Source organism: Euleptes europaea, chromosome 18 (assembly GCF_029931775.1).
Source record: "Euleptes europaea isolate rEulEur1 chromosome 18, rEulEur1.hap1, whole genome shotgun sequence".
In the NCBI taxonomy this organism is placed as follows: Eukaryota; Metazoa; Chordata; class Lepidosauria; order Squamata; family Sphaerodactylidae; genus Euleptes; species Euleptes europaea.
The window spans coordinates 12604418-12629840 of NC_079329.1; the positions used below are offsets into that span (position 1 = coordinate 12604418).

The following is a 25423-nucleotide window of genomic DNA, read 5'->3' on the forward strand; positions in this document are numbered from 1 at the left end:
CTGAAAATTAACCGGCTCCCCCTCCATCCATTCTCCTCCACATCCTTCATGCGTGCCCTTAGCATGTTCTGCATCACAAGCTGCACACAATAAACCAACCTATTCCTTCTGTGGAATCTGTGTGTGTGTGTGTGCCATCAAGTCACAGCTGACTTATGGCGACCCTGTAGGGTTTTCAAGATGAGACGTTCGGAGGTGGTTTGCCATTGCCTGCCTCCGCGTGGGCTGAGAGAGCTTGGAGAAGACTGTGACTGGCCCGAGGTCACCCAGCAGGTTTCATGTGGAGGAGAGGGGGATCGAACCCGGTTCTCTAGATTAGAGTCCACCGCTCTTAACCACGACAACACATGCTGTCTATCTGTGGAATCTCTCCCGTTGTTTAAATGTCTATCTATTAATGGGCATGAAGTACAAAAGGGGTGTTGGTTTTCCAATAGAAAGGATGGAAACTACATGGGGGAGGTGGGTTGGGCAGCATTTGGCTAGATCCACACTATACCCAGGTGAAATCTGGCAACTAGGCAAGATGTGAGAGGTTCATGATAGGGTCTCCTGATGGGTTGAATCCAGCCAGTTTTCCCATTGGTAGAAAAGAGAAGAAGAAGAAGAAGAAGAGTTGGTTTTTATATGCCGACTTTCTCTACCACTTAAGGAAGAATCAAACCGGCTTACAATCACCTTCCCTTCCCCAGAACAGACATCCTGTGAGGTAGGTGGGGCTGAGAGAGTGTGACTAGCCAAAGATCACCCAGCTGGCTTCGTGTGTAGGAGTGGGGAAACCAACCCGGTTCAGCAGATTAGCCTCCGCTGCTCATGTAAAGGAGTAGGGAATCAAACTCGGTTCTCCAGATCAGAGTCCACTGCTCCAAACCACCACTCTTAACCACTACACCAAGCTGGCTCTCAAGTCCCCTTTGCATACCTCAAAGGCCATGTTGAGAATCATGGGACCTGCAAGGACAAAAGCCATGTGGAAGGAGGGCTGTAGTAAGGAGGGTAAATGAGTGAGACTGAGCCAAAAGACGCAGCCAGATCCAAGAATATCAGCATCAATAAGGTAAAATAGACTAAAGGCCTAATAGCCACTCAAAGGAGCCCCGCGGCACAGAGTGGTAAGCTGCAGTACTGCAGTCAAAGCTCTGTTCACGACCTGAGTTCGATCCCAACAGAAGTTGGTTTCAGGTAGCCAGCTCGAGGTTGACTCAGCCTTCCATCCTTCTGAGCTCGGTACCCAGGTTGTTGGAGGTAAAAGTGTAGACGACTGGGGAAGGCAATGGCAAACCACCCCATAAAAACGTAGTCTGCCTAGTAAATGTGGTGGTATGACTTCCCCCATGGGTCAGTAATGACCCGGTGCTTTATAGCCACTCAGGGAGATGGGGAGGCAATTTATATTTGGAAAATGCCATGGGGAATGGGAACTTTTCTTTTTTTTAAAAAGCTCGAATAGCCAGCACAATGGCTTGGATCCAAACTGGGACCCTCCAGAAAATGTCAGAAAATCCATCACAGCTTTCTAGCATCTTTGGTCCTCGGAGGCGGTTCATTTCCCTGCATCTGTCTCCAGCCATTAGCAAACCCACTTATCTTCTCTGATCTCTGGCTGGCAAACTATTTAAAGCTGTACTGCATTGCCAACTAGTGGCTATATTTATTAATTGCAGTGCTTCGTCACATTCCTTGTTTGCGCATCCAGTCCATTTGGAGCAACATCCCCGGAACACGTTTCAGCTTCGGAATGATTTCTTCCCAGGAGTCCGGAACGTTAAACAGCCTCCAGCAAATTCGAGAGCTCTTGATCCTAGCTGGGGAATTTGCAAAGAAACAGAGTGGCTTCTTAGGAGCACAGAAGGCATAGGAACTACACATTCAGACCGTAGCTTCGTCTTGCTCATTGCAATGTCAAGGACATTGCAATTGCAAAAGTAATATCCCTGGCGCTGAAATGTGGCCTTGCAGGTGCAAAAGCTATGCAAGCCAGCTTCTATTAACTCCTGGACAGCTCCCCACAGCAAGACTCCTGCGCTCTAGCTCCATTACTGAGGTTCCTCTCCATCTCCGCCTGATCTTGCCTGCTAGAGCCCTCATACCTTCATCCCCAGTGGGCCAAGTAGAGAACGGGGCACTCACAGTAGTTCTGGAATGAAGAAGAGTTGGTTTTTATATCCCACTTTTTTCTCTACCTTTAAGGAGTCTCAAAGCGGTTTACAATCGCCTTGGAGCGGTGGACTCTGATCTGGAAAACCGGGTTTGATTCCCCACTCCTCCACATGAAGCCAGATGGGTGACCTTGGGCTAGTCACACTCTCTCAGCCCCACCTACCTCACAGGGTATCTGTTGTGGGGAGAGGAAGGGAAGGAGATTGTAAGCCGTTTTGATTCTTCCTTAAGTGGTAGAGAAAGTTGGCATATTAAAACCAATTCTTCTTCCTTTCCCCTCACCACAACAGACACCTTGTGAGGTACGTGGGGCTTAGGGTTGCCAGGTCCCTCTTCGCCACCGGCGGGAGGTTTTTGGGGCAGAGCCTGAGGAAGGCGGGGATCATCTGACTAGGAGAAACATGGCTGAACCCGCAGAGGTCTGTTCCTAAGATTCTATCATCCATTGTCATTCTGGAGAACTGATATGTAATACATACAACGGATAGCTGATGTATATCAAAACGCTGGAATTATCTAGAATTCGTGTCCAACTCCGTTGGATTCCGCCCCGGTATTCTACGGTAGACTCGCCTACTCTATCTATTGTGAACTGCACAAGGACTTTTAGAGTTTTCACGCTGTTTCTTGGACATTTAGATATTTATGTACATATAGGATCAGATGGCATTTTGTATGTGTTCTCTCACCTTTACTCCACTGTCATTTGTATTGTTTATATGCTGTTTTGTGCTTGTAGATACATTTTTGTTTAGTGTTGAGCCTTCGTACCACCTGGAGGTTGGCAACCCTAGCTGTGCTCCATTCACTTCGATGCAGACACGTAGCGCTAGTATTACCGACAAAAGATTCTAGCTGTATCTGAAGAAGTGAGTGTGGCTCACACAAGCTCAGACCCTGCCAGAAATGTTATTAGTCTTTAAGGTGCTGCTGGACTCTTGCTCTTTTCTACCGCTACAGACAGACTAACACGGCTACCCAACGTGATCTATGGACAAAAGAATACAAGAGAACACTAGGGGGCGTGTGCGAGCCAAGGATTTTTCCCTCCTACTCAGCATCCCCTTGCCACCTCTGAGGTGAACGCCCTCTATACTTTGCCCTGGTAGAGAGGATATCGATCATAGTGACATAGCTCAAAGAGATTCAAAGGCCATTTATGCACGGGAGGTTTTGCCTTGGATTTGCCGCTCTCTAGATGCGCATTTCCCCCATCTAAATTCTCAATAATAAGCCCCCATGCAGAGTTTTAAGAATTCAGATGGGGAAAATGTGCATCTAGAGAGCAGCAATTCCAAGGTAAAACATTCCATGCATATATGGCCTTTGACTGTAAAATCTCAAAACTCAAAAATAAGCCCCCATACAATTTTTTGAGAATTCAGATGGGGAAAATGTGCATCTGTGTGTGTGTGAAGTGCTGTCAAGTCGCTTCTGACTCATGGCGACCCTATGAATGAAAGTCTTCCAAAATGTCCTGTCTTTGACAGCCTTGCTCAGATCTTGCAAATTGAAGGCTGTGGCTTCCTTTATAAATGTGCATCTAGACAGCGGCAAATCCAAGGCGAAACCTCCTATGCATAAATGGCTTTGATGTTTATAGTTCTCTCAGCTTTTTTTCAATTAATGCCTATGATAAACTACATGATCCTGCATTGAACTGGACCTCCAAGGTTCTTGCTAACCTATGATAGACCCTTATGTGACTACTTGAACCTAAACCTGTTTTTTCCCTCTATGCCTGTGGTTCCCAAAGTGGGCAGTACCACCCCCTGGGGACGGTGGGATTACCTAGGGGAGCACTAAGAGGCAAGAGGGCAGCAGGGGGAGCGCTAGAGGAGGGCCCCTACAACTGTGTTGTTCACTTATTTATTTACAATAGATCAAGCTCTGGCATCATGCTGGCAGATTTGGTGGAAACAATCAGAATTTTTTTTCCAGATTTTGAAGAACCGTTACCAGTGGATCAAGTTCATCAGTTTTGCTGAATCAATTTCAACTAAAAAGTTTTAATTTGATTTTGAATAGAGTTGTGATTAGTTGTTCCTGTTTTGAAATTTTACCGTTCTTATCTTCTTTAGTGAAGATAATTCACAGTGGGTAGCCGTGTTAGTCTGTCTGCAGTAGTAGCAAAGAGCAAGAGTCCAGTAGCACCTTAAAGACTAACAAAAATATTTTCTGGCAGGGTGTGACCTTTCGTGAGCCACAGCTCACTTCTTCAGGTCTCTGAATGTATCTAAATGTAGAAAAGGGCAAGAGTCCAGTAGACTAACAAAAATATTTTCTGGCAGGGTATGAGCTTAAAGACTAAAAAAAATAATTCTTCAGTATGAAGAAGTGAGCTGTGGCTCACGAAAGCTCATACCCTGCCAGAAAATATTTTTGTTAGTCTTTAAGGTGCTACTGGACTCTTGCTCTTTTCTACTACTTCTTTAGTGAGTCATGCAAAACCCCTATTTTGAATAATGCTTTTTATAGGATATGGCAGGGGGCGCTGGGATTGAGTTTGTGGGACCAAGGGGGCGGCGGTGGCCCGAAAGGTTTGGGAACCACCGCTCTGTGCAGCCCCTCTTTTCCTTCTGAACTCCATCTCCCAGAAGCCTTTGCGAGGAGGGGGGGGAAACCTGAAGGCGCATAGAGGTAGAACAGGACAAGTGTAGGAAACGCTTCCGGCCTAAAACTGACCTCTCCCCTCTAGGGGGTTTCCGCCTAGAGAGGGCGATACGGGATTAACCGGCGCGCGCCGGGAGCCATGGCGTCTTTCCGAGGCTGCCGGAAGTTCGGCCTGCGCGTGCCCCTCGACGCCTTCCTCCCCCAGGACGGGCCCGGACTCTGTTTCCCGTCGTGCCGCGCGGCGCCCTTCCGCCCTCCTCCTCCTCCTCCCGCCGCCCCTCCCTGTCGGCGCCGTCGCGCTACGGAGGCCGAGAGGCGTCGCTCCTCCTCCTCCTCCTGCTGCTGCTGTTCAGCCCCGAGTAGCGCTGGGCCGGGCGGGCCGCCCAGCCGGGCTGGCGGCAGCGGCGGCGGGGGGGAGAGGAAGATGGCGGCGCCGCTGCTGTCCCTCTGCGAGGGGGAGGGCGCCCGGGCGCGGCGGCGGGAGCAGCTGCGGGCCTGGGCCGAGGCCGAGGCGGCGGCGGCGGCTCCTTGTTCGCCGGGGCCGGCCGCGCCTCCCGCCGGCTCCTCTGCGCGGCCTTCCCCGGCGGCCGCCCTGGGCTCCGGCCGCCGCCCCTCGCGCGCCGTCCGCTTCGACGCGGCCGCCGAGTTCCTGGCCTGCTGCGCCGGGGCCGAGCTGGAGGCGGCGCGGGAGATGCTGAGCGCAGACCCGGCGGCCGCCAACGGGACCAACGCGGACGGCATCAGCGCCCTCCACCAGGTGGGTGGGTGGCTGGGGCGTGTGGCCCGAGCCCGGGCCCCCTCCGAGGCCCTGCGCGACGAGGGCGCCTCTGGGCGGGTGCAGAGTGCTCACGCCGCACACGGCGTCATTCATGCCAGTGGGGCGGTGCAGGAATCCTCTGGGCGGGTGCAGAGTGCTCCTGCGTCACTCATGTCAGTGGGGCGGTGCAGAATGCCTCTGGGCGGGTGCAGAGTGCTCTCGCCGGACCCGGTGTCATTCATGCCAGTGTGGCAGTGCAGAATGCCTCTGGGCGGGTGCAGAGTGCTCCTGCGTCATTCAAGCCAGTGTGGCAGTGCAGAATGCCTCTGGGCGGGTGCAGAGTGCTCCCGCCGCGCCCTGCGGCATTCATGCCAGTGTGGCGGTGCAGAATGCCTCTGGGCGGGTGCAGAGTGCTCTCACCGGGCCCGGTATCACTCACGTCAGTGGGGGGGGGGTGCAGAATGCTTCTGGCCGGGTGCAGAGTGCTCCCACTGCACCCGGCGTCATTCATGCTAGTGGGGCAGTGCAGGATGCCTCTGGGCGGGTGCAGAGTGCTCCCACCGCATCCGGCATCATTCATGTCAGTGGGGCGGTGCAGAATGCCTCTGGGCCGGACCTGGCGTCATTCATGTCAGTGGGGCAGTGCACAGTGCCTCTGGGCGGGTGCAGAGTGGGGCTGAGGCTCATCTGTTTTTTTGCCCTGGGACATCTATGAAGAGTACACAAATGTTGTCCCCCCCCCCCACCCTTTCGCACAGAGTCTTGGTGCTGGTTCCACTAATGTCAATCAAGGTTGGAGCTCAGCATTGAACCCCAACCCTTTTTCAGTTCTGGGGCATCTGAGGGTGAGGGTCCCTGAGCATATGCAGAGTGCTTGTTTCCTAACAGTGTGCAGCTGCAACCTGCCCCACGCACAAACCTGCCCCTGGCATTAAATTGTTCCCTAACACAGGCTTTTGAGTTCCTGCTTTTTCCATTCTGCAGAATGCATGCATTAAAAAAAAAAAAAAAAAGCATATGCCATTCAAGCACAGAATTAAAAAGAAGAAGATTGTGTAATCTCCCAATTTGACATAGTGGACGATTTTTATTCCGGGGGAGGAATACAATGTATGCTTATATGTTACCATGGTACAGCCTAGTCAATGGAAGGCTTGCATTGTTGAGGAAAGCACTCGTCAATCATCCGAGGCCTGAGATTGCAGTTTTGTGCTTGGAATGGATCCATCCTGATTAATTCTGCGCTGCGTGCATGACAGGCGGCCTTTACGCTCCGCTCTGCCAGGGATCTGCCCATATAACCTCGCTTGGCTTTGGCTGGCAACTCCCAAGGTTCTTGGGCAGAGGTCCTTCCCAGACCTGCTTTTTGGAGGTGTCAGATGTGTGCTGAGGAAGGTGGAACTGGCGATCTGTCAAAAAAAAAAAAAAAAGACGTCGAACAGGATTCTGCAATCCTGTCTGAGCCCATAGCAGGCCATTTGGGTAACCTTCCCAATTTTGTATTGCCAAATGCAGGTGAGCACCCTCCCTCTGTACCCATAAGCATGTGCTGGAGGGATAGGAAGAGATCCCCCTTTCTGACCTGTTTCAACCAGCCTCTCACCCTCCCAATGGGACTTCGTAGTACTGTCGTGGTTAAGAGTGGTGGTTTGGAGCGGTGGACTCCAATCTGGAGAACTGGGTTGATTTCCCCACTCCTACACGTGAAGCCAGCTGGGTGACCTTGGGCCAGTCACAGATCTCTCAGCCCCACATACCTCATAGGGTGTCTGTTGTGGGGAAGGGAAGGTGATAGCAAGCCGGTTTGATTCTCCCTTAAATGGTAGAGTAAGTCGGCATATAAAAACCAACTCTTCTTCTTCTGATTCCCAACAGCTGTGATCTTAGAGAAAGGGAATAGTGTGCGAATGCTCGTTCTTTCCAGGCTGTGCAACTCAAATAAGCTCAATGTGGGTTGTACAATCATATACAGCTGCCTTCACACAGCAAGAGCTCTCCTTCTTTGGAGATTTTAAAGCAGAGGCTAGATGGCCATCTGACAGCAATGCTGGTTCTGTGAACTTAGGCAGATCACGAGAGGGAGGGTTGCGTCAGCGTTTGGCTCTCTTGGCCCTTTCTTACGTGCCCCGGGTAATGCCGATCGCCACTTTGAGGTCAGGAAGCAATTTTCCTCCAGCCAGGGATCCTGGAGGGTGTTTTGGGGGGGAGGGGCATCTTCTGGGCATGGAGCTGGGATCGCTGGGGGGGGGTAGTTGTGAATTTACTGCATTGTGCAGCGGGTTGGACTAGATGACCCTGGAGGTCCCTTCCCACTCTGTGATTCATTGTGACTGCAGAAACGGTGTGAGGCAAGGATATCACCTTTCCTTGTGCATTTCCCATGTTTCTAGTTGCTCAGGATGCTTGTGGGGGGGTGGGGCGGAGTCCTAACACTTTATTCACGGAGCACAAATGAATTTTAAATAAACTTGCACAGCTTCAGTGTCCCTCCCAGGAGCTCTGAGCGGCCCACTGGGAGTTCTTCTTATCCTCCTAGTGATCCTGCAAGGAAAAAATTAGGGCAGAGAGAAAAGGGGCCAGCCCTAGGCCACAAGATAACCTTCGGCGGCCGAGCAGGGATTCGAACCCGGCTTTTCCCACGTATTTGGCACCGCTGTTGGCACTGCTGCACAAAACGCAAGAAGATCCCGCCCGAGGAAAGGAAGGGTTCAACAGGTGCCTGCTGGATCTCTGGGACGGAGTGCCTAGTTAATAGCTCGGGGTGGGGCTTTTGGGAGGCTGACTCAATAACTGGGTGGCTGGAAAGAGGATCAATAGATCCAGGAGCTACTCAGGCGCATTGGGTGCAAGTGGCATTATTTTTTTACCAGCAACGCAGAGAGCAGAATGTAGGAGCTCTCTGGGTCGCACTCCCCTCCCCTCTGGATTTATCCACCGAGTTTGTGCGGCGTGGCTATGCCAAGAAGATTGGGTAAGCCTGAAACGAATTCCCCTTTCCTGGGTTTCTCATTAGGAGGCTCCGGGGCTGCCGGCCCTTACATGCTTCCCCCCACCCACCCGCCCTCCTCGCTAGTTTTCCATTACTTCATCCTCTTGATGCTGCTTGGCTTTTCGCCCTGGTCCCCATCCTCCCACCATCTCCCAAAAACAATCTGTCAAACTCGGAGGGGGGAAAGAGGGTGGGGCCTCTTCCAGTGGAAGCAGTGCTGCTTATAATTTAGGGAGCAGGGTGGGAAGCCTTTTCCTGGGGGGTGGGCAGGATTCTGATTTGGAACCAGTATCCAAAACGTGACATAGGCTGGAGGTTTAGGATTTCCCTTGGCTGCTTTGGGCACGTTGGCCTCTGTCTGCCAGCCGCAAAAGAGGAATCTTTTGCCTCCAGAGATTTGTTAGGAATTAATTGAGGCGAGAATTATAAAGCGCTCTGAATGCTAAAGGGTGTGAATTCCGCAGCGGCAGAACGGTGGAGGCTGGCATCCATCACCCTGAGAAGCTTGGCTTTGTGTGTTGAGAAAGTTTTCTATTCTCCTTAAGATTGTAAAGATATGCCTGACGGAAGTCTCTTGAAACCGACAGGAAAGTTGGGAAAAGGTTTCCTGCGGTTTTGTGGGCAGATCTAAGTGCCTCGTTGCTTCTCCCCAAGGACAGCCAAAGCTGAATAAATTATGCACGTTAAGTGGTTTTCTTCACACGGTTGAATTTATACAGGTCACGGAATTAAAATTCCGATCTTTGGCCCTTCTTGAACATATCTGGACTGGCCATAGATACGAATGACATGGCGATCCTCCAGTGTATCCCATTTTAACACACACTGCTTTGGGGTGCCAAGTGATATGTTTTGGGGAACTTCTGTTAGTGCCAGAACGCAGCCCACTGGTTGTCTGAAGAGCAGCTCTCGGTGACTGTTCATTTGTGGGCTCGGTTCAAAGGGCTTTTCAACCCCTATAAATGATTTGGGGCCGGTGGAACAAAGGACCACCTTTTCTGATATGTACACACCTGGGTGCTGAAGTCATTAGATGTGGCCCCATGGGAGAAAGCCAAATGGCTAATAAAGAGGAGTTGGCATGCTATGCTGGGTGGGTAGGACTATACTGAGGCCTTGGAGACCCAGATTTAAATCACTAGTTGGCCCTGAAGCTCCCTTGGTGAATTTCAGCCAGTAGCTAGTTCTGAACCTAACCGGACCAACCTAATAAGGCTGTTGTGAGAATAAAACAGCATTACACTGAATTCCTCTGGAGAAATGTGGGATCAAAACATAATAAATATTAGGCCAGAGATGAGACCGCTATTTGCAATGCTCATTGTGGGAAATGCCAGTGTTGTGTTTCAGCTAGCTTGGAAAGAAGAAGAGTTGGTTTTTATATGCCGACTTTCTCTACCACTTAAGGAAGAATCAAACTGGCTTACATCACCTTCCCCACAACAGACACCCTGTGAGGTAGGTGAGGCTGAGAGAGCTCGAAGAGAACTGTGACTAGTCCAAGGTCACCCAGCTGGCTTCATGTGTAGGAGTGGGGAAACCAATCCGGTTCACCAGATTAGCGTCTACCGCTCATGTGGAGGAGTGGGGAATCAAACCAAGTTCTCCAGGTTGGACACCACACTGTCACTCACACCGGTAGAGTTCCTAGGCATGTAGATGGGTGTTTAAATGTTCGCGTTTCATGGGTTTGTTGTGAGAACCAGTTTCTGCAAACGGTCGTAATGTGCAGAGGCTAAGCAAGAGCCAGGGCAGTGACGCATCTCCCCACAGACTGGGCTTGACCTGTAAGAGTTTCTAATCCAGCCTGTGGGTGTACACCGTTGGGAGAGTGGGGGTGGGAAAGAAGACTCCCTTAGCAAAAAATCAAGAAGTCAATTGCTTGTTGTAGCTAGCAGGGGAGAGGGGAGCCAGCATGGTATAGCAGTTAAGAGCGGTGGTTTGAGCATGGCCTCCAATCTGCAGAACCGGGTTTGATTCCCCACTCCTCCATATGAGCGGCGGATGTTAATCCGGTGAACCGGGTTGGTTTCCCCAGTCCTACACATGAAGCCAGCTGGGTGATCTTGGTCTAGTCACAGCTCTCTTCAAACTCAGCCCCACCTACCTCACAGGGGGACTGTTGTGGGGAGGGGAAGGGAAGGTGATTGTAGGCCGATTTGATTGTGCCTTAAGTGGTAGAGAAAGTCGGCATATAAAAACCAACTCCTCTTCTGGAAATGGAGCTGTCATTTAGGTGGCCGACGCAGCCCTCCGACCCATTTGAGCTGGATGCTCCTGGGCTGAAGAGCTGGGCAATTCGCGTTGTGGCCGATCCGTGTCCTCCGGGGCGAACCACTAAGCCTTGTCTTCCGGAGGCCCAATTTTTATCCTCCCTGCCAGGTGCCTCCCTGGCACTGCTCTGGCTTGAAGCAAAATTTAGATGTATTTAGAACTGCGCGTTCTGTGAACAGTGAGCTAGGGGTCAAGCAGTGTTCTGGAGAGCGAGACCTGTTTCCAACAGATTTGTTATTCCATAGATGCTGGGAAAGAAAGCCTGGGAGTTGCGCGATGGTCCAGTTTCCAAGGTGTAGTCAGAAATAGACTGAACGGTGGCTGGGCATGGGACTTCTGTAGATTGCTTTTTTTTAAAAAAAGATGTCTCAGGAGGAGGCTGGGAACGCGCTTGGTTGCAGAGCAACTGCTGAACGCGCAAACCGGCTGCTAGCTCAGACTGGTAGCTGCGAAGGAAATATGGGAAACTCATCCCTTTTTGAAAAAGTTTCTGATTCTCGTGATGATGGAAAATACTGATGGAAGCGTGTGGGCGTTTCCGTCAAAACGCTTAGAAACAAGAGGGTGACTGGTTGAGGTTTTCAGCATAATAGAAGAATAATTTGTAAAAAAAAAAAAAAAAGTTCAGGAAAAGAGTGGCGTCTTTTAAAATACCCAGTTCAGCCATATTCGAAATATTCAACACGTTTTGGTGGCACGTGGCCCTTCGTAAGGGGAATTGCCTTATATTTAGAAAGTATGATCTCTGCAGCAAGCAAGACGGGGGGGAAAAAACCCTGATTCCAGAGCCTGCGCCATCTAAATATATACAGTTCCCTAGTGAAGAGCAGCCATTTACAGGTGGGGGAACTGATGCTTCCGAGATCGGCCACAGGATTGGAAGTCCCTGAGTGGGGCAAGTCTTCAATGCAGGTGTACTCCAGCTCTGGTTCTCTCGGCCCAATGGGGCTCGAGTGGCGGTGTGGAAAGGGGCGGGGCAGGATCAGATCCCGAACTCCTGGGTTCCCTGAGAGAGAGGATGAAGCTCAGAGCAGAGCTTGCATAACACGCTCTGTCCAGGAATGTTTCCGAGGAGCTTTGGCCGACGGCAGCTGGTCGCTTTTTGTTTGTGGAAAATGAAATCTTCGCATTCCAGGCAAGGGCTATTAATATCGGCACAGAGCCGGTTGGGCAAAACAGGCACGGAGAAGGATGCTGGCTATCTCCCTCTCCCATCCCCCCCCCAGCCCATCACCATGGCCAGGATGAAAACTCATGTGAAAACTCAAGGCCTTCTCCGCAGCATTCCACCCAACAAGTGAATCGACTGCCTTTGAGCCACGTGGTGTAGTGGTTCGGAGCGGCGGTGTGGAGCGGTGGACTCTGATCTGGAGAACCGGGTTTGATACCCCCACTCTTCTACCTGAGCAGAGGACACTAATCTGGTGAACTGGATTTAGTTTCCCCGCTCCTACACATGAAGCCTGCTGGGTGACCTTGGGGCTAGTCACAGCTCACTTAGAGCTCTCTCAGCCCCACCTACCTCAGCAGAGTGACTGTTGTGGGGAAGGGAAGGTGATTGTAAGCCGGTTTGATTCTGCCTTAAGTGGTAGAGAAAGTCGGCATATAAAAACCAACGCTGCTTCTTCCTGATCCAGAGCTCATACAAGGGAGCTGGGAAGGAAGCAACAGCATCTTCCTCTCCTGGGCAAGCCACTTACACGCCTGGGTAATTTGGACCAAGGTTCCTTACAGCTCTGCCATGGCTCAGTGGTATCAGAATCAGATTTATTAGTACGGCATATGCCAGTATCATGTATCATCTATACATGAGTGGCTCAGTGGTAGAGCATCTGCTTGGCATGCAGAAGGTTCCAGGTTCAATCCCCGGCATCTCCAGTTAAAGGGACTAGGCAAGTAGGTGATATGAAAGACCTCTGCCTGAGACCCTGGAGAGCTGCTGCCAGTCTGCTTAGACAATACTGTCTTTGATGGACCAAGGGTCTGATGCAGTATAAGGCAGCTTCATATGTTCACATGCAAAGTTCCTTTGGATTTTCTGGAACTGGACCTAGGGCGCTTATCTGTGAGGTTCAGCTCCATCTCAGATAACCTGCCAGCCCTCCTTTCCTTTGCGAAGAACTCCGCCTGTTCTGGCACCACTGTTCCATTAAATGGTGGCTTTAGGAAATGCGGTCTCCCTTACCTTTTGCCAGCAGCTCTCCTTGAGAACATGTCTCATGCGAGAGCAGAGCTCTCCGTGTGCTGTGATTCCACACAGGTACAAAACTGGCATCCTATGAAAGTCTTCAGTTTGTTTATTTCAAAGAAAGAAAATTTCTGGGCTTCATGAACACATGAAGCTGCCTTATACTGAATCAGACCCTTGGTCCATCCAAGTCAGTATTGTCTACTCAGATCGGCAGCGGCTCTCCAGGGTCTCAGGGGTCTTTCACATGGCCTCCTTGCCCAGTCCCTTTAACTGGAGATGCCGGGGATTGAGCCTGGGACCTTCTGAATGCCGAACAGAGGCTCTACCACTGGGCCACGGCCCCAAAGGTAGCACCGAAAGCATGGGCAGTGCCCGGCAGAATGGTCACTGCCTTCCAGAGATCCCATTTCCCTTTTTACCATGCAGGATAAATTAAGCAGCATAAGCTTGTGTATTTAGACCTTGCATGTATGGATTAATGTGAATCAGTGGTGTTCTACTCGTCCCAAACTTCCTTTTTTTCTTGGCCTAGGATTTTGTAACTACTGTTTAAGCAAATTGTGTTGCTTAACTTTGATAGATGGTAGAATGGTAGAGCTTGGATTTATGAAGGTCCATGTTCGATCCCCGGCAGCACCTCTTGGAAGTACACGGCAGGACCGTTCTGGAGAAATCGCTCTGAGAACAATAACATTTTGAAAATAATGGGCTGGCACGTATATGCTATTCCTACACACACACGCGCGCGCACACACACCAGTTAATAAACGCAGAATCGACCCTCTCCAAAAGAACCCAGGGATCTTTTCTCCCAACTGCTTCGCAAAGTTAAAGTGTGGAACTCCCTGCCCCAGGATGTGGTGATGGCTGCCAACTTGGAAGGCTTTAAGAGGGGGGTGGGCATGTTCACGGAGGATGGGGCTATCCATGGCTACTAGTCATGATGCATACCTATCAGAGGAGCATGCCTGTTATATGAGGTGCTTTGGAACACAGGCAGGACGGTGCTGCTGCAGTCGTCTTGTCTGTGGGCTTCCTAGAGGCACCTGGTTGGCCACTGTGTGAACAGACTGCTGGACTTGATGGGCTTGGGTCTGAACCAGCAATGGCCTTTCTTATGTTCTTAAAGCACCCTTTCGAGATAGCCCTGGAATCCACCTGCCCGATTCTCCCCTCTTCCCGTTCCCTCGGTGTTGCTCTTTTTTGAAAGGAGCTCCGGTGCCCCAAATTCTTCTTCTGCATCCGCTCGCTACGCCCACCTTGCTGTCTCTTGATGCCTGAAGCAGCTTTAATCTGCGTGGTCCCTTGTCTGCAAATCCGAGGCCGTTTATTAAAAGCAGATGAAAGCTGGCAGATGCTGCTGCCTTCGGTTCTGACGTCTTTTGTGCTGGAAGCCGAAAAAGTAGCACAGCTGCATAATCCTGGCACGGGGAGAGACATCCAGAGGGTCTGTCACGTGGAGGCTTTCCTGCAGTTTGGGCCGATTGTCAGCGGCTTTTCCCTGGGCTTCCTCGCGACACCATTGCCCGTTTGTTGACTCGCCGTGTTCTCAAATCACCTCTGGTCCGATTTTGAGATAATACGGAGGAATGGAAACTGTGGCAAGGGTGACAAATGGGCAGTGATGTCGTGAGGAAGCACAGGTGAACACCCCGGCAGTCGGCACCCAAACTGCGGGAAAACTTCTCTGCGAAAGGCCCCGAAATCTTGCTGGTCCAAACCTTTCTCCCCCCCCCCCCCCGCAGGAGAATCTGCAGGCCTTCTGCTTGGCTGGTGTCCAGTACGAAAGAGGGAGTCCAGGTGTTGTTTTTTTAAATGCAGGTTATCCCTATGCTTTTTGGATGGCTGCCACAGTCACCCAGCATTGCCAGCGGGGTGTAGTGGTTAAGAGCGATGGTTTGGAGCGGTGGGCTCTGATCTGGAGAACCGGGTTTGATTCCCCACTCCTCCACATGAGCGGTGGACGCTAATATAGTGAACAGGGTTGGTTTCCCCACTCCTCCACAAGAAGCCAGCTGGGTGACCTTGGGCTAGTCACAGCTCTCTCAGAGCTCGCTCAGTCCCACCTACCTCACAGGGTGTCTGTTGTGGGGAGGTGAAGGGAAGGAGATGGTAAGCCACTTTGAGACTGCTTAAGGGTAGAGAAAAGCAGGGTATAAAAACCAACTCTTCTTCTTCAGTGTCCCATCACCAAATCTGAGTTCCAGGCTGGTACACATAAATAAATGAGTCGAATTTTTTTATTGGCAGTCATCCAAGTGTTTGGTTCTTCCTTAAGTGGTAGAGAAAGTCAGCATATAAAAAACCAACTCTTCTTTTGCCACGCAAGCGACCAGGGGGGTGGGGGGGCTGCAGGCCACAGTTAACCCTCAGACTGCTCACGAGGTTTCCCCAGTTCCTCCTTTGCCCCAAAGCTGTTTGTCCTATTTCGCAAGGGGCACAGGAAGAAAAAATGTTCAAGGCCTGACAACTTTCAACGTAACCCCCCCCCCCCAACTTCCCTAAGCCAATTATGCAATTTGGCAGGCTGCGGAAAGTGTATCCAAACATGTCCGGTTTTGCATGATTAATTGCGCAGCCGAGATAAGCCTCTTAGTCTTGACCTGAGCAAGGAGGAATTAGATGGCTTCAGGTGAGCGGCCAACAGGTCGCCAGACCAGGAAAGCCCATGCCAGCCCAGTTGTTGGGTCTGCCTTCTGCCCTCTCTAACTTCCTTTCAGGCTTAGAAGGTAGGAGGGGGAGAGCTGGGAGCGGAACAAGCGCCGGCTGCACATCTGGTGCCTTTGAAAGCAGAGAAGGGGCTTGCTGTGCCTTCGCTTCCCCAGATAAAGCCGGGGGGGGGGGGTGGAGGAAGGTTTTTATATGCCGACTTTCTTTACCACTTAAGGGAGACTCAAACCAGCTCACAATCACCTTCCCTTCCCCTCCCCACAACAGACACCCTGTGAGGTAGGTGGGGCTGAGAGAGCGGTGACTAGCCCAAGGTCACCCAGCAGGCTTCGTGTGCAGGAATGGGGAAACTAATCCAGTTCCCCAGATTAGCCTCCACCGCTCATGTGGAGGAGTGGGGCCTCAAACCCGGTTCTCCAGATCAGACTCCACCGCTCCAAACCACCGCTGTTAACAACTACACCATGCTGGAAGGGGTGACATGTAAGCAACCAGCTTTTTAAATGTTATAGACTCATAGGAGGGCAAAGCCGCTCTTGGGCTTGTTCACCTGGGGATGTGATCCTTAGCCAGTGTGACTGGTCCTGGATTTTGACTTGACAGGCCTTGGGCGAGTTGCAGTGGGGCCTCTTCCTGTTCCCTTTCCTTGTCAACCTCCAAGAGAGGCCCACCCAGACTTTGCTTGAATACCAGTGTGCAGGGGGTTGGACTAGATGACCCTGTGGTCCCTTCCAATTCTATGATTCTATGACCACCAAGAAAGGCGATCCATTCTGCAAACCTCTGTTGGTCCCTTTGCTGCAATCCTCTTTTGGTTAGGCAGATGTCCTTGATGTTTACATTCTGTCTGCCTCTCTGGCCTTTTATGCAGGGATGTTTCCCCGCTGTCACCCCCACCGACTGCTTAGGGCCTTCCTTTTGATTATGCATGCCTTTTCCGCCCGTCAGAGGTTGCCTCGCTCTCCCCGCGCGTTTTGCCCGAGTTTTCCAGATTCTGGCTGAAACACTATCTGGAAAATATGGGCAGAAAGGCACGGGGAGAGCGAGGCGACCTCTGACGGGCGGAAAAGGTATGCATAATCAGAAGGAAGCCCTGAAGCAGTCGGCAGGGGTGACCGCGGGGAAATGTCCCTGCATAAAAGGCCTCTGTCAGTTTTTTTCAGCCAGCATCAGTTTTCACACACAAGCTTTGCACCGACTGAACGCCTACTGCAAAGTTCAGATTTCCCCAACTCTGTGGCATAAAACCTCTTGAGTTTGTGGCACTCCCTTGTCGGAACAGTTGCCAGCTTCTGGCGGCATCAGTGTTGCATGGAATGTGCAAGGCAGCAGCAAAAGGAGGCATCTCTGGCTCTGGGAAAAGAAAGGGAGGCTATCGAGCGGGGCAAGGGAGAATGTTTTCGCTCTGTGTGTCTGGGAGGGGAAGATTCCTTGTGCCCCAAGCGAGGGGGAAACGGAGGTGGGCTTCTTCGTGATGGTCTCCCCCACTTACCTTCTAGGCCTGCATTGATGAGAACATGGAGGTGGTTGAATTTCTGGTGGAAAATGGAGCCGATGTGAACCAGGCCGACAACGAGGGCTGGACTCCGCTGCACGTCGCTGCTTCCTGTGGCTACATCGAAATTGCACAGTGAGTTCGGGGCGGGGAGGCGGTTCCTGCACATGGGCAGTTCGCACGTGGCCACGGTGGCACTGCGGCGGATCTGCCTCTCGCCTAACGTTGATCAGGTCCCCTGGGGCACCTTTGCCTTAGCTTCTCATCTAGGGCGAGCGGAAGTCGCACGCGGGCGCATCTTTTCTGTTGCCCCCATCACAGCCTACCCCTTTGAGCTACTCCCGGCAGCTGCCGTAGTGCCGCGCCATGATTTCCCGGCTGTGGACGCTCAGGCTCTTCTTCAGTTTGTCTCCCTTTCGCACGTGGGCCTGTCGGTCTAATCTGGTCCTGCAAGGGGTGGGAGACCGGAGCCTTGGCCAGATGGGCCCGTGGACCTGACCTCGTGTGGCTTCCCTGTCCGACCCAGATACCTCTTGGACCACGGTGCCAATATCGCCGCAGTGAACAGCGACGGGGACGTGCCATTGGACATTGCCGAGGCTGACAACATGGAGGCCTTACTGCGTTCGGAGATTGCAAAGAGAGGTAAGGCAGGAGATCGGCCGGCCAGTTGTGGCTCCAGCTGCAGCACACATAGTTCTGCTCTTTCTCTCTTTTGGACTTTCCAGGCCTCTCCAACCGGTCCTCTGTCACCATAACTCCCTCCCCCTTCATTTCCCCAGGAAGATGCTGGGATCTTCTTGGAGGCTTTCAGGAAAGATGCACAGTGCGTTTACTTAGGAAAGTCTAAGCTTCAGCCACAACTGTGTCGCAAGGCAGTCTTTTGATACCCTTTTTAACTCAGTCGCCTTCTGCATACCAAGTTATAAGCTGACTTCCAGCTTACCAAAGGACTTCCTCCCTTCAGAGCTGTTTAAGAGAAGTCTGCACCTGGATGACTTATACAAATTCTACACCTTTCCGTATAATTGCTTATTGCTTATAATTTAATTTGGGGAGGGGCCATGGCTCAGCTGTAGAGCATCTGCTTGGCATGCAGAAGGTCCCAGGTTCAATCCCCGACATCTCCAGTTAAAGGGGCTCAGCAAGGAGGTGATGTGAAAGACCCCTGCCTGAGACCCTGGAGAGCCGCTGCCAGTCTGAGTAGACAATACTGACTAGGATGGACCAAGGGTTTGATTCAGTATAAGGCAGCTTCATGTGCGTTTGTGTGTGTTAACCTGCTTCTGACCATTGTGAGAGTCAGAACGCGTGTGTGATGCAGTTGTAGAATTGTTGAGTATGTGCTGGTTTTATCTCTTGATAAGCAGAAAATCTGGTCTGAGCCTACCGATCCCCAGTGCCCTCCGATCTGAGCCTACCCATCCCCAGTGCCCTCAACATTCGATTTCAGGTTAGGCATATGGTGTGGGGGATACGAGCCCCGTAGCGCAGAGTGGTAAGCTGCAGTACTGCAGTCCAAGCTGTGCTCACGACCTGAGTTCGATCCCAACGGAAGTTGGTTTCAGGTAGCCGGCTCAAGGTGGACTAAGCTTTCCATCCTTCTGAGGTCAGTAAAATTAGTACCCATCTTGCTGGGGGTAAAGGGAAGATGACTGGGGAAGGCGCTGGCAAACCACCCTGTAAACAAAGTCTGCCTAGTAAACGTCAGGATGTGACATCACCCCATGGGTCAGGAATGGCTTGGTGCTTGCACAAGGGACCTTTATATGGTGTGGGGAGGTCCTTGAAGGACGTAGGTTCCCGATACGCCTGCCAAATTCCATCATGGGTTGTGGCCTCTGTCTCAACAGGTCTGGAAACTTGCCTTATTCACTTCCCAAGTCCACTCTTCCAACTGTAAATGTGGAGTGTATCAGGTGGGGGTGCGTTTAGGCATCCCATTGCTAGGATTCCGCTTTGTCATTAAAAGAAGCCCCTGTTCTGCATTCCCCGAAGCGGCTGCAGGCTTTTTTGAATTTCTCTTGCCCTGTGACATTGGCCGCCTCTGCTTTCAGGGGTGGACGTCGAAGTCGCCAAACGGGAGGAGGAGGAGGTGATGCTTCGTGACGCGCGCCAGTGGCTGAACGCCGGTAAAATAGCTGACGAGCCACACCCCAAAACGGGGGCCACTGCCCTGCACGTGGCAGCCGCCAAGGGCTACGTCGAGGTTATGAGGTGAGATTAAAGCCCCTTTACCCGCTAACGTGGTCTGCCTGGTAGTCTTTCGAGCAGATAGCCAGATGATATTCTAGAACTGCTGTCGATAATATCGAAGCAATCAATCGATCTTTATCGTTACAGTCAAAGGCCAGTATATATACCAATTACAGTCGTTATAAATAGAGGAAAAACTGTATAAAGTCAAAAACTAAAAAAACCTGATTGAATAAATAAGCTAAGGATAACTTTTTAGCTGTCAGAAGTGGATTGTGCGAACCTCAGCTACAATATAGTACTGTGTGTATAAGGCCGTTAACCTACCTCCTTACTTGTAAGTTCGTTTCTCTTCTTAATGGCTAAAAAGCAGAATTTTGCCATTGCGTGGGATATGGTGGCCTCCCTATCTTCAAGCAATAGTTTGACCGTGGTCGATAATAGCAAAGGAGGAGGACAAATCCATTTTGGCCATGCCTTGGAAGAGTTTGGCTGTGCCTGGTAGCACACATTTTTGGCCCTCTAGTTATAGACATGAGTTATGGCTGAAGGGATTGGATCCGAGGTGAAAGATTTACATAACGTCTCTGCTGGGATTGAAAACAACTTCGTTGGGTACATGTTCAAGTACTTCAAGGGCTGTCACATAGAGGGTGGTGCCGAGTGGTTTTCTGTTGCCCCAGAAGGTCAGACCAGAAACAACGGGTTGAAATTAAATCAAAAGAGTTCCCGTCTAGACATTAGGAAGAATTTTCTAACAGAGTGGTTCCTCAGTGGAACAGGCTTCCTCGGGAGGTGGTGAGCTCTCCTTCCCTGGGGTTTTTTAAGCAGAGGTTAGATGGCCATCTGTCAGCAATGCTGATTCTATGACCTTGGACAGGTTATGAGAGGGAGGACATCCTGGCCATCTTCTGGGCATGGAGTATGGGTCACTGGGGGCGTGGGGTGGGAAGGTAGTTGTGAATTTCCTGCATTGTGCAGGGGGTTGGACTAGATGCCCTGGTGGTCCCTTCCAACTCTAAAGTTCTATGATTCTATGTTTGTGAGACACTGAAGACCCAAGCGATGGAGAGATGGGATAAAAATCTTTGAAATGAGTCTTTTCCCTGCCCCTTGGAATTTCAGCTTCGTGGTATGATTTTGGAATTCCTTGAAGGACCCAGGTTCCCCATATGGTTTCCCAGCACATTTGCATCTTCTTTGCCCTAACAGGTCTGGGAACGTACCACAACCACCTCCCTGATCTACGCTTCCAGCCCATCCCAGGGTGGGCCGTTGTGTAATCCCAGATAAGACTTCTCTGGAAGCTCAGGGGGTTGTTTTGGGGTTGTTCTGGGGAAGAGGATTCCCAAACTCCATCTGACGTGCCAGACTTCCCCCGAGCACAGGCGGGGCTTGGGGAAAAGCGTAGGCAAGGTGAATATCGGTCTCCACCCCGGCCACCTGTGAGTCTCTTTGGAGCAAAGGTTAAAATCTCATGCCGTTCACTTTGGAGTTCAGATGGTAAATATTCTTTAATTTAAAGGGGCGCAGTGGAACAAGAGTTCCCACGGTTTCACTGCCGTTCTGATTCTCTTTTCTTGGCCTCCCCAAAAAAACACGTGGAGGCCCTAATCCCCATTCCCTCCTGCTTTTCTCCAACAGACCCTAAAGGACCCCCAAACTCTAGGTTTATATAGTAGACATACCTTTCAAAAATATTACAATCTGGATCCCCTCCCTCTCCAAGATAACTTGGGGGTCATATTTCTGTGTACCCCTTAAGAACATAAGAAAGGCCATTGCTGGATCAGACCAAGGCCCATCAAGCCCAGCAGTCTGTTCACACAGTGGCCAACCAGGTGCCTCTAGGAAGCCCACAAACAAGACAACTGCAGCAGCATTGACCTGCCTGTTTATACCCCTTGGAATATGTCACTGTATCCCACTTCCTTCACAAAAGACCCCGATGCTCTGATTTCTGGAACCTTCTCTGCTCTAACCCATGGTCTGTCCTGCCTTCATTAGTAATGTTAGAGTCTGGAATGCCAGGATCATCCTGCTTGAGAGGTGGATGGATCTCAGGTGCCCTGGTGCTGGGGGAGGGGCTGTGGCTCAGTGGCAGAGCCTCTGCTTGGCCTGCAGAAAGTGCCAGGTTCAATCCCCGGCATCTCCAGTTGAAATTAGGTCGTTTGTGATGTGAAAGACATCTGCCTGAAGGAACCACAGCCAGTCAGAGTACACATTACTGATCTTTTTTTTCCTTATGAAGATTTTATATATATATATGTATATATATACACACACACACATGTATATACTTATATGTGTATATGTGTGTGTGTATATGTGTGTATGTATATACACACACACACACATATGAAACAGAATAGAAAAGAAAATTAAAAACCATATCGTGACAGCAGTTATAATTGCATCAATTGCACCAGAAGAAAAAAATAAAAAATACAACAAAATATTATTATGAACGATGCACAATAAAAAACCATAGCAATTATGTGCAATATATATTTCAGTAATAATAAGTATTAAACAGTGAATATCCTAATAATATTAGCATAAATCATAAGGTACTCTGTAGGATGCTTGACAAGCACAATATTGAAATTGAACAATGTTATAAAATGAATTACAAAATATAATAGATAAAAATACTTGCACTGCTGTGGCCGTGGCTTAGTGGTAGAGCATCTGCTTGGCAGGCAGAAGGTCCTAGGTTCAATCCCCAGCATCTCCAGTTAAAGGGACGAGGCAAGTAGGTGATGCGAAAGACCTCTGCCTGAGACCCTGGAGAGCTGCTGCCAGTCTGAGTAGACGATACTGACTCTGATGGGCCAAGGGTCTGTTTCAGTATAAGGCAGCTTCATATGTTCATATGTTCTGATCTTGATAGATCTTGATGACTCTCTTTAGGATGGCTTCTTCACATGTCTTCCTTCTCTCTCAGACTGCTCCTGCAGGCTGGCTACGACCCCAACGTGCAGGACAAGGACGGCTGGACCCCTCTGCACGCCGCAGGCCACTGGGGGGTGGAGGAAGCCTGCCGACTTTTGGCAGAACACTTCTGTGATATGGAGGCCCTCAACAATGTGGTGAGTGTGGGGAAGGGTCAAGAGAAGCGGGGGGGTGCATTTAAGACCTGGCTCTTCTAGCTCTCAGGATCCTGGCTAGCGGCGCCGGAAGATCATCTTCTCTGGCTGAGCACAGTTTGGGGGGGCATCTCTTGACGGGGCCTGCTCTCAGCCCGCCCAATTTCTCCCACCCTACCCCATCTAGGGCCAGCGTCCCTGTGATCTCGCAGACGAGGATACTTTGGCCCTGCTCGAGGAGCTGCAGCGTAAGCAGAACGACGTGAGTGATTCGCTTCGTCCGGCCTCCCCCCCACCAACACACACACGGCATGTGTCGAACCGGCTGAACCTCCTCCCGGGACGTGCTCTTCTCACACCCGTGCAGGGTGCTTCCAGCACCTGGAGCTTTTGCTCCCGCCCTGCCGTATGGAGCTCCCAACATCTGTGGAGACCTCATTGGGAAATCTCAGGGATTCCAGTTTGGGGAGCTGTGGGTGGGGAAGGAGGGAGACTTGCAAGACTTGCAACCCTAGTGGAAACTGTGAAACTGGGCCTGTTGCTAAAGCCAGTGGCGCCTGGAAATCTGGTGTGTAGCAAAGATCCTTGAACCAAAAAAGCTTTCCACTGTCCCTTTTGTAGTAAGACTTTTCATGATTTGGTGCTTGTCTTAGCTGGGCCTGTGTGTAGCTGGCACTCAAAAAAAAAAAAACCAAACCCAAAATCCCACCCCTTGTCTCTGTCATCTTCTTGCTCTTTGAATTTTACATGGTAAGCTCCTTCGGGCACAGTCCTGCTATCATGGCCAGCGTGGTGTAGTGGTTAGGAGCGGCGGACTCTAATCTGGTGAACTGGGTTTGATTCCCCACTCCTCCACATGAGCGGCGGACACTAATCTGGTGAACTGAATTGGTTTCCTCACTCCTACACACGAAGCCAGCTGGGTGACCTTGGGCTAGTCGCAGCTCTCTTTGAGCTCTTTCAGCCCCACCTACCTCACAGGGAGTCTGTTGTGGGGAGGGGAAGGGAAGGTGATTGTAAGCCAGTTTGATTCTGCCTTAAGTGGTAGAGAAAGTCGGCTTATAAAAACCAACTCTCCTTCTTCTTCTCCCAAGCTCTGTGGGCTGCCCCCACGAAGCACCTGGCCCTGTTAGCCTGTTCTGCGCAGCTTTGTTTCTGCTCATCGTGGTTGCTATTGGGCAGATTTTTTCCGTGCAGGCTGCCCAGTTCTGGTGGCGTTGCTTGCACTGCTTATTTACGTGCTGTTCCAGCAGCAACCATGAGTGGCAAGAGCTGCCGGAACGGTGGTGATCCCAGGGCAGGAGGTCAGGGGTCGGACTGGACTTGCCTGTCAACTTAATACGAGCCCTCGGGCACGCGGGTTTCTGAAATCGTGGGGTGGGGCTCCCTGAGACCGTTTCTGCCAGAGACATCCAGCCCTTCCTTCTCTGTGCTCCAGGCAGGTGGGCACTTGAGTCCTTTGCTTCAGTAACATTCTGACTCTCTTTTGTCACCCCAGCTACGGAGCAAGAAGGAAGCGCACCTGAGGCAGGCCGTGATCGATACCTGCTTGGAGCAGCCCCCTTCGTATACAAGCAAGCACCGAAGGTGAGTGGGGAACGACGCAGCAGTATGATTGTTGCCCTTCTGTTCTTGCAAACCTGAATTCCCCGGTTATAAAAGCCACACCTTTTCCTTTCAGCCACAGCGGGGAATCATTTCCAAGAGAACTGAAGGTGGTCTCAGTGGTAGAGCAGGTGCTTCACTTGTACGAGGTCTGTTTAGCTTGGAAGGAAGGCGGTTAAGGGGAGACATGATAGAGGTCTATAAAATTATGCATGGTATGGAGAGAGTGGACAGGGAGAAGCTTTTCTTCCTCTCTCATACTACCAGAACTGGGGATCATCGGCTGAAGCTGGAGGGCAAGGGATTCAAAACTGATAAAATGAAGTATTTCTTCAAACAATGGCATAATTAAATTGTGGAACTCCCTGCCCCAGGATGTGGTGATGGCTGCCAACTTGGAAGGCTTTAAGAGGGGAGTGGACATGTTCATGGAGGAGAGGGCTATCCATGGCTACTAGTAAAAATGGATACTAATGATGCAGACCTATTCTCTCCAGGATCAGAGGAGCATGCCTATTATATGAGGTTCTTTGGAACACAGGCAGGGCAATGCTGCTGCAGTCATCTTGTTTGGGGGCTTCCTGGAGGCACCTGGTTTGCCACTGTGTGAACAGACTGCTGGACTTGATGGGCCTTGGTCTGATCCTGCATGGCTTTTTTATGTTCTATGCACTTATGTACGAGGTCCCAGGTTGAATCTCCGGCATCAGGTGTCGGGGAAGACCTTTCTCTGCCTGAGACCCAGGAGGATCGCTGCCAGGCAGAGTTTGGCCATACTGAGCTTAGATAGGCCAGTGGGCTGACTCATTGAACGCCCATCAACAGTCTCTACCTTAAATGAATATGAGCGCCACGGGGGCTGGCCTTTCCGTCAGCTGTCTGCTCTTAATCTGGGATGCCGCTTCTGGTTTGGCACCAGTTTTGCAGATGCCACAAATGGAAGCTGCAAAACAAGTTTGGAGAAGCCTTTATTTGGTGTGCCTGTAGGACAGGAATGGCCCCCGGCTCAGTTTCCTGCAGAAATGTTTACAGTTACAAATTGCAGATGTCAGGTCCTTCAATCGGACTGTTTGTGGTTACACGTCGAGTTAGTGTCAATTACAGGAGTCTGTTGCTCCGCAAACATTAGCGGCACGGTAAATTCTTCTCAGAACAGGAAGCGTATGTTCACTCGACGTGGCATTGGTAGACAATGCCATTAATTTGAAGAGGGAGCACGCGGCATTCTTGGATGTTAAGCAGACTGAAGTCCAGCTCAGTTCAAACCTCTAAGTCAAGGGCCCCTAGCATAGTGCCTGTGGGTGCCATGATACCCACCGATACCTTTTCTGGCGCACTCCAAGCCAGCGTGGTATAGAGGTTAAGAGCGGTGGTTTGGAGCGGT

At 50.9% G+C, this 25423-nt stretch overlaps 1 protein-coding gene across 2 annotated transcripts in view; it reads left to right on the forward strand.

Annotated features, from left to right (window-relative positions):
- Nucleotides 1-5151: 5151 nt before the first annotated feature.
- PPP1R12C (protein phosphatase 1 regulatory subunit 12C) overlaps nt 5152-25423 on the forward strand; it is a 40234-nt gene continuing 19962 nt past the window's right edge. For both annotated transcript variants that reach the window (XM_056863645.1, XM_056863646.1), the window contains exons 1-7: nt 5152-5530; nt 17154-17284; nt 17676-17794; nt 19207-19366; nt 22293-22437; nt 22622-22696; nt 23933-24021. In XM_056863645.1, coding sequence (XP_056719623.1) covers nt 5198-5530; nt 17154-17284; nt 17676-17794; nt 19207-19366; nt 22293-22437; nt 22622-22696; nt 23933-24021 — 1052 coding nt within the window. In that variant the 5' untranslated portion in view covers nt 5152-5197. The remainder of the gene's footprint in view (nt 5531-17153; nt 17285-17675; nt 17795-19206; nt 19367-22292; nt 22438-22621; nt 22697-23932; nt 24022-25423) is intronic.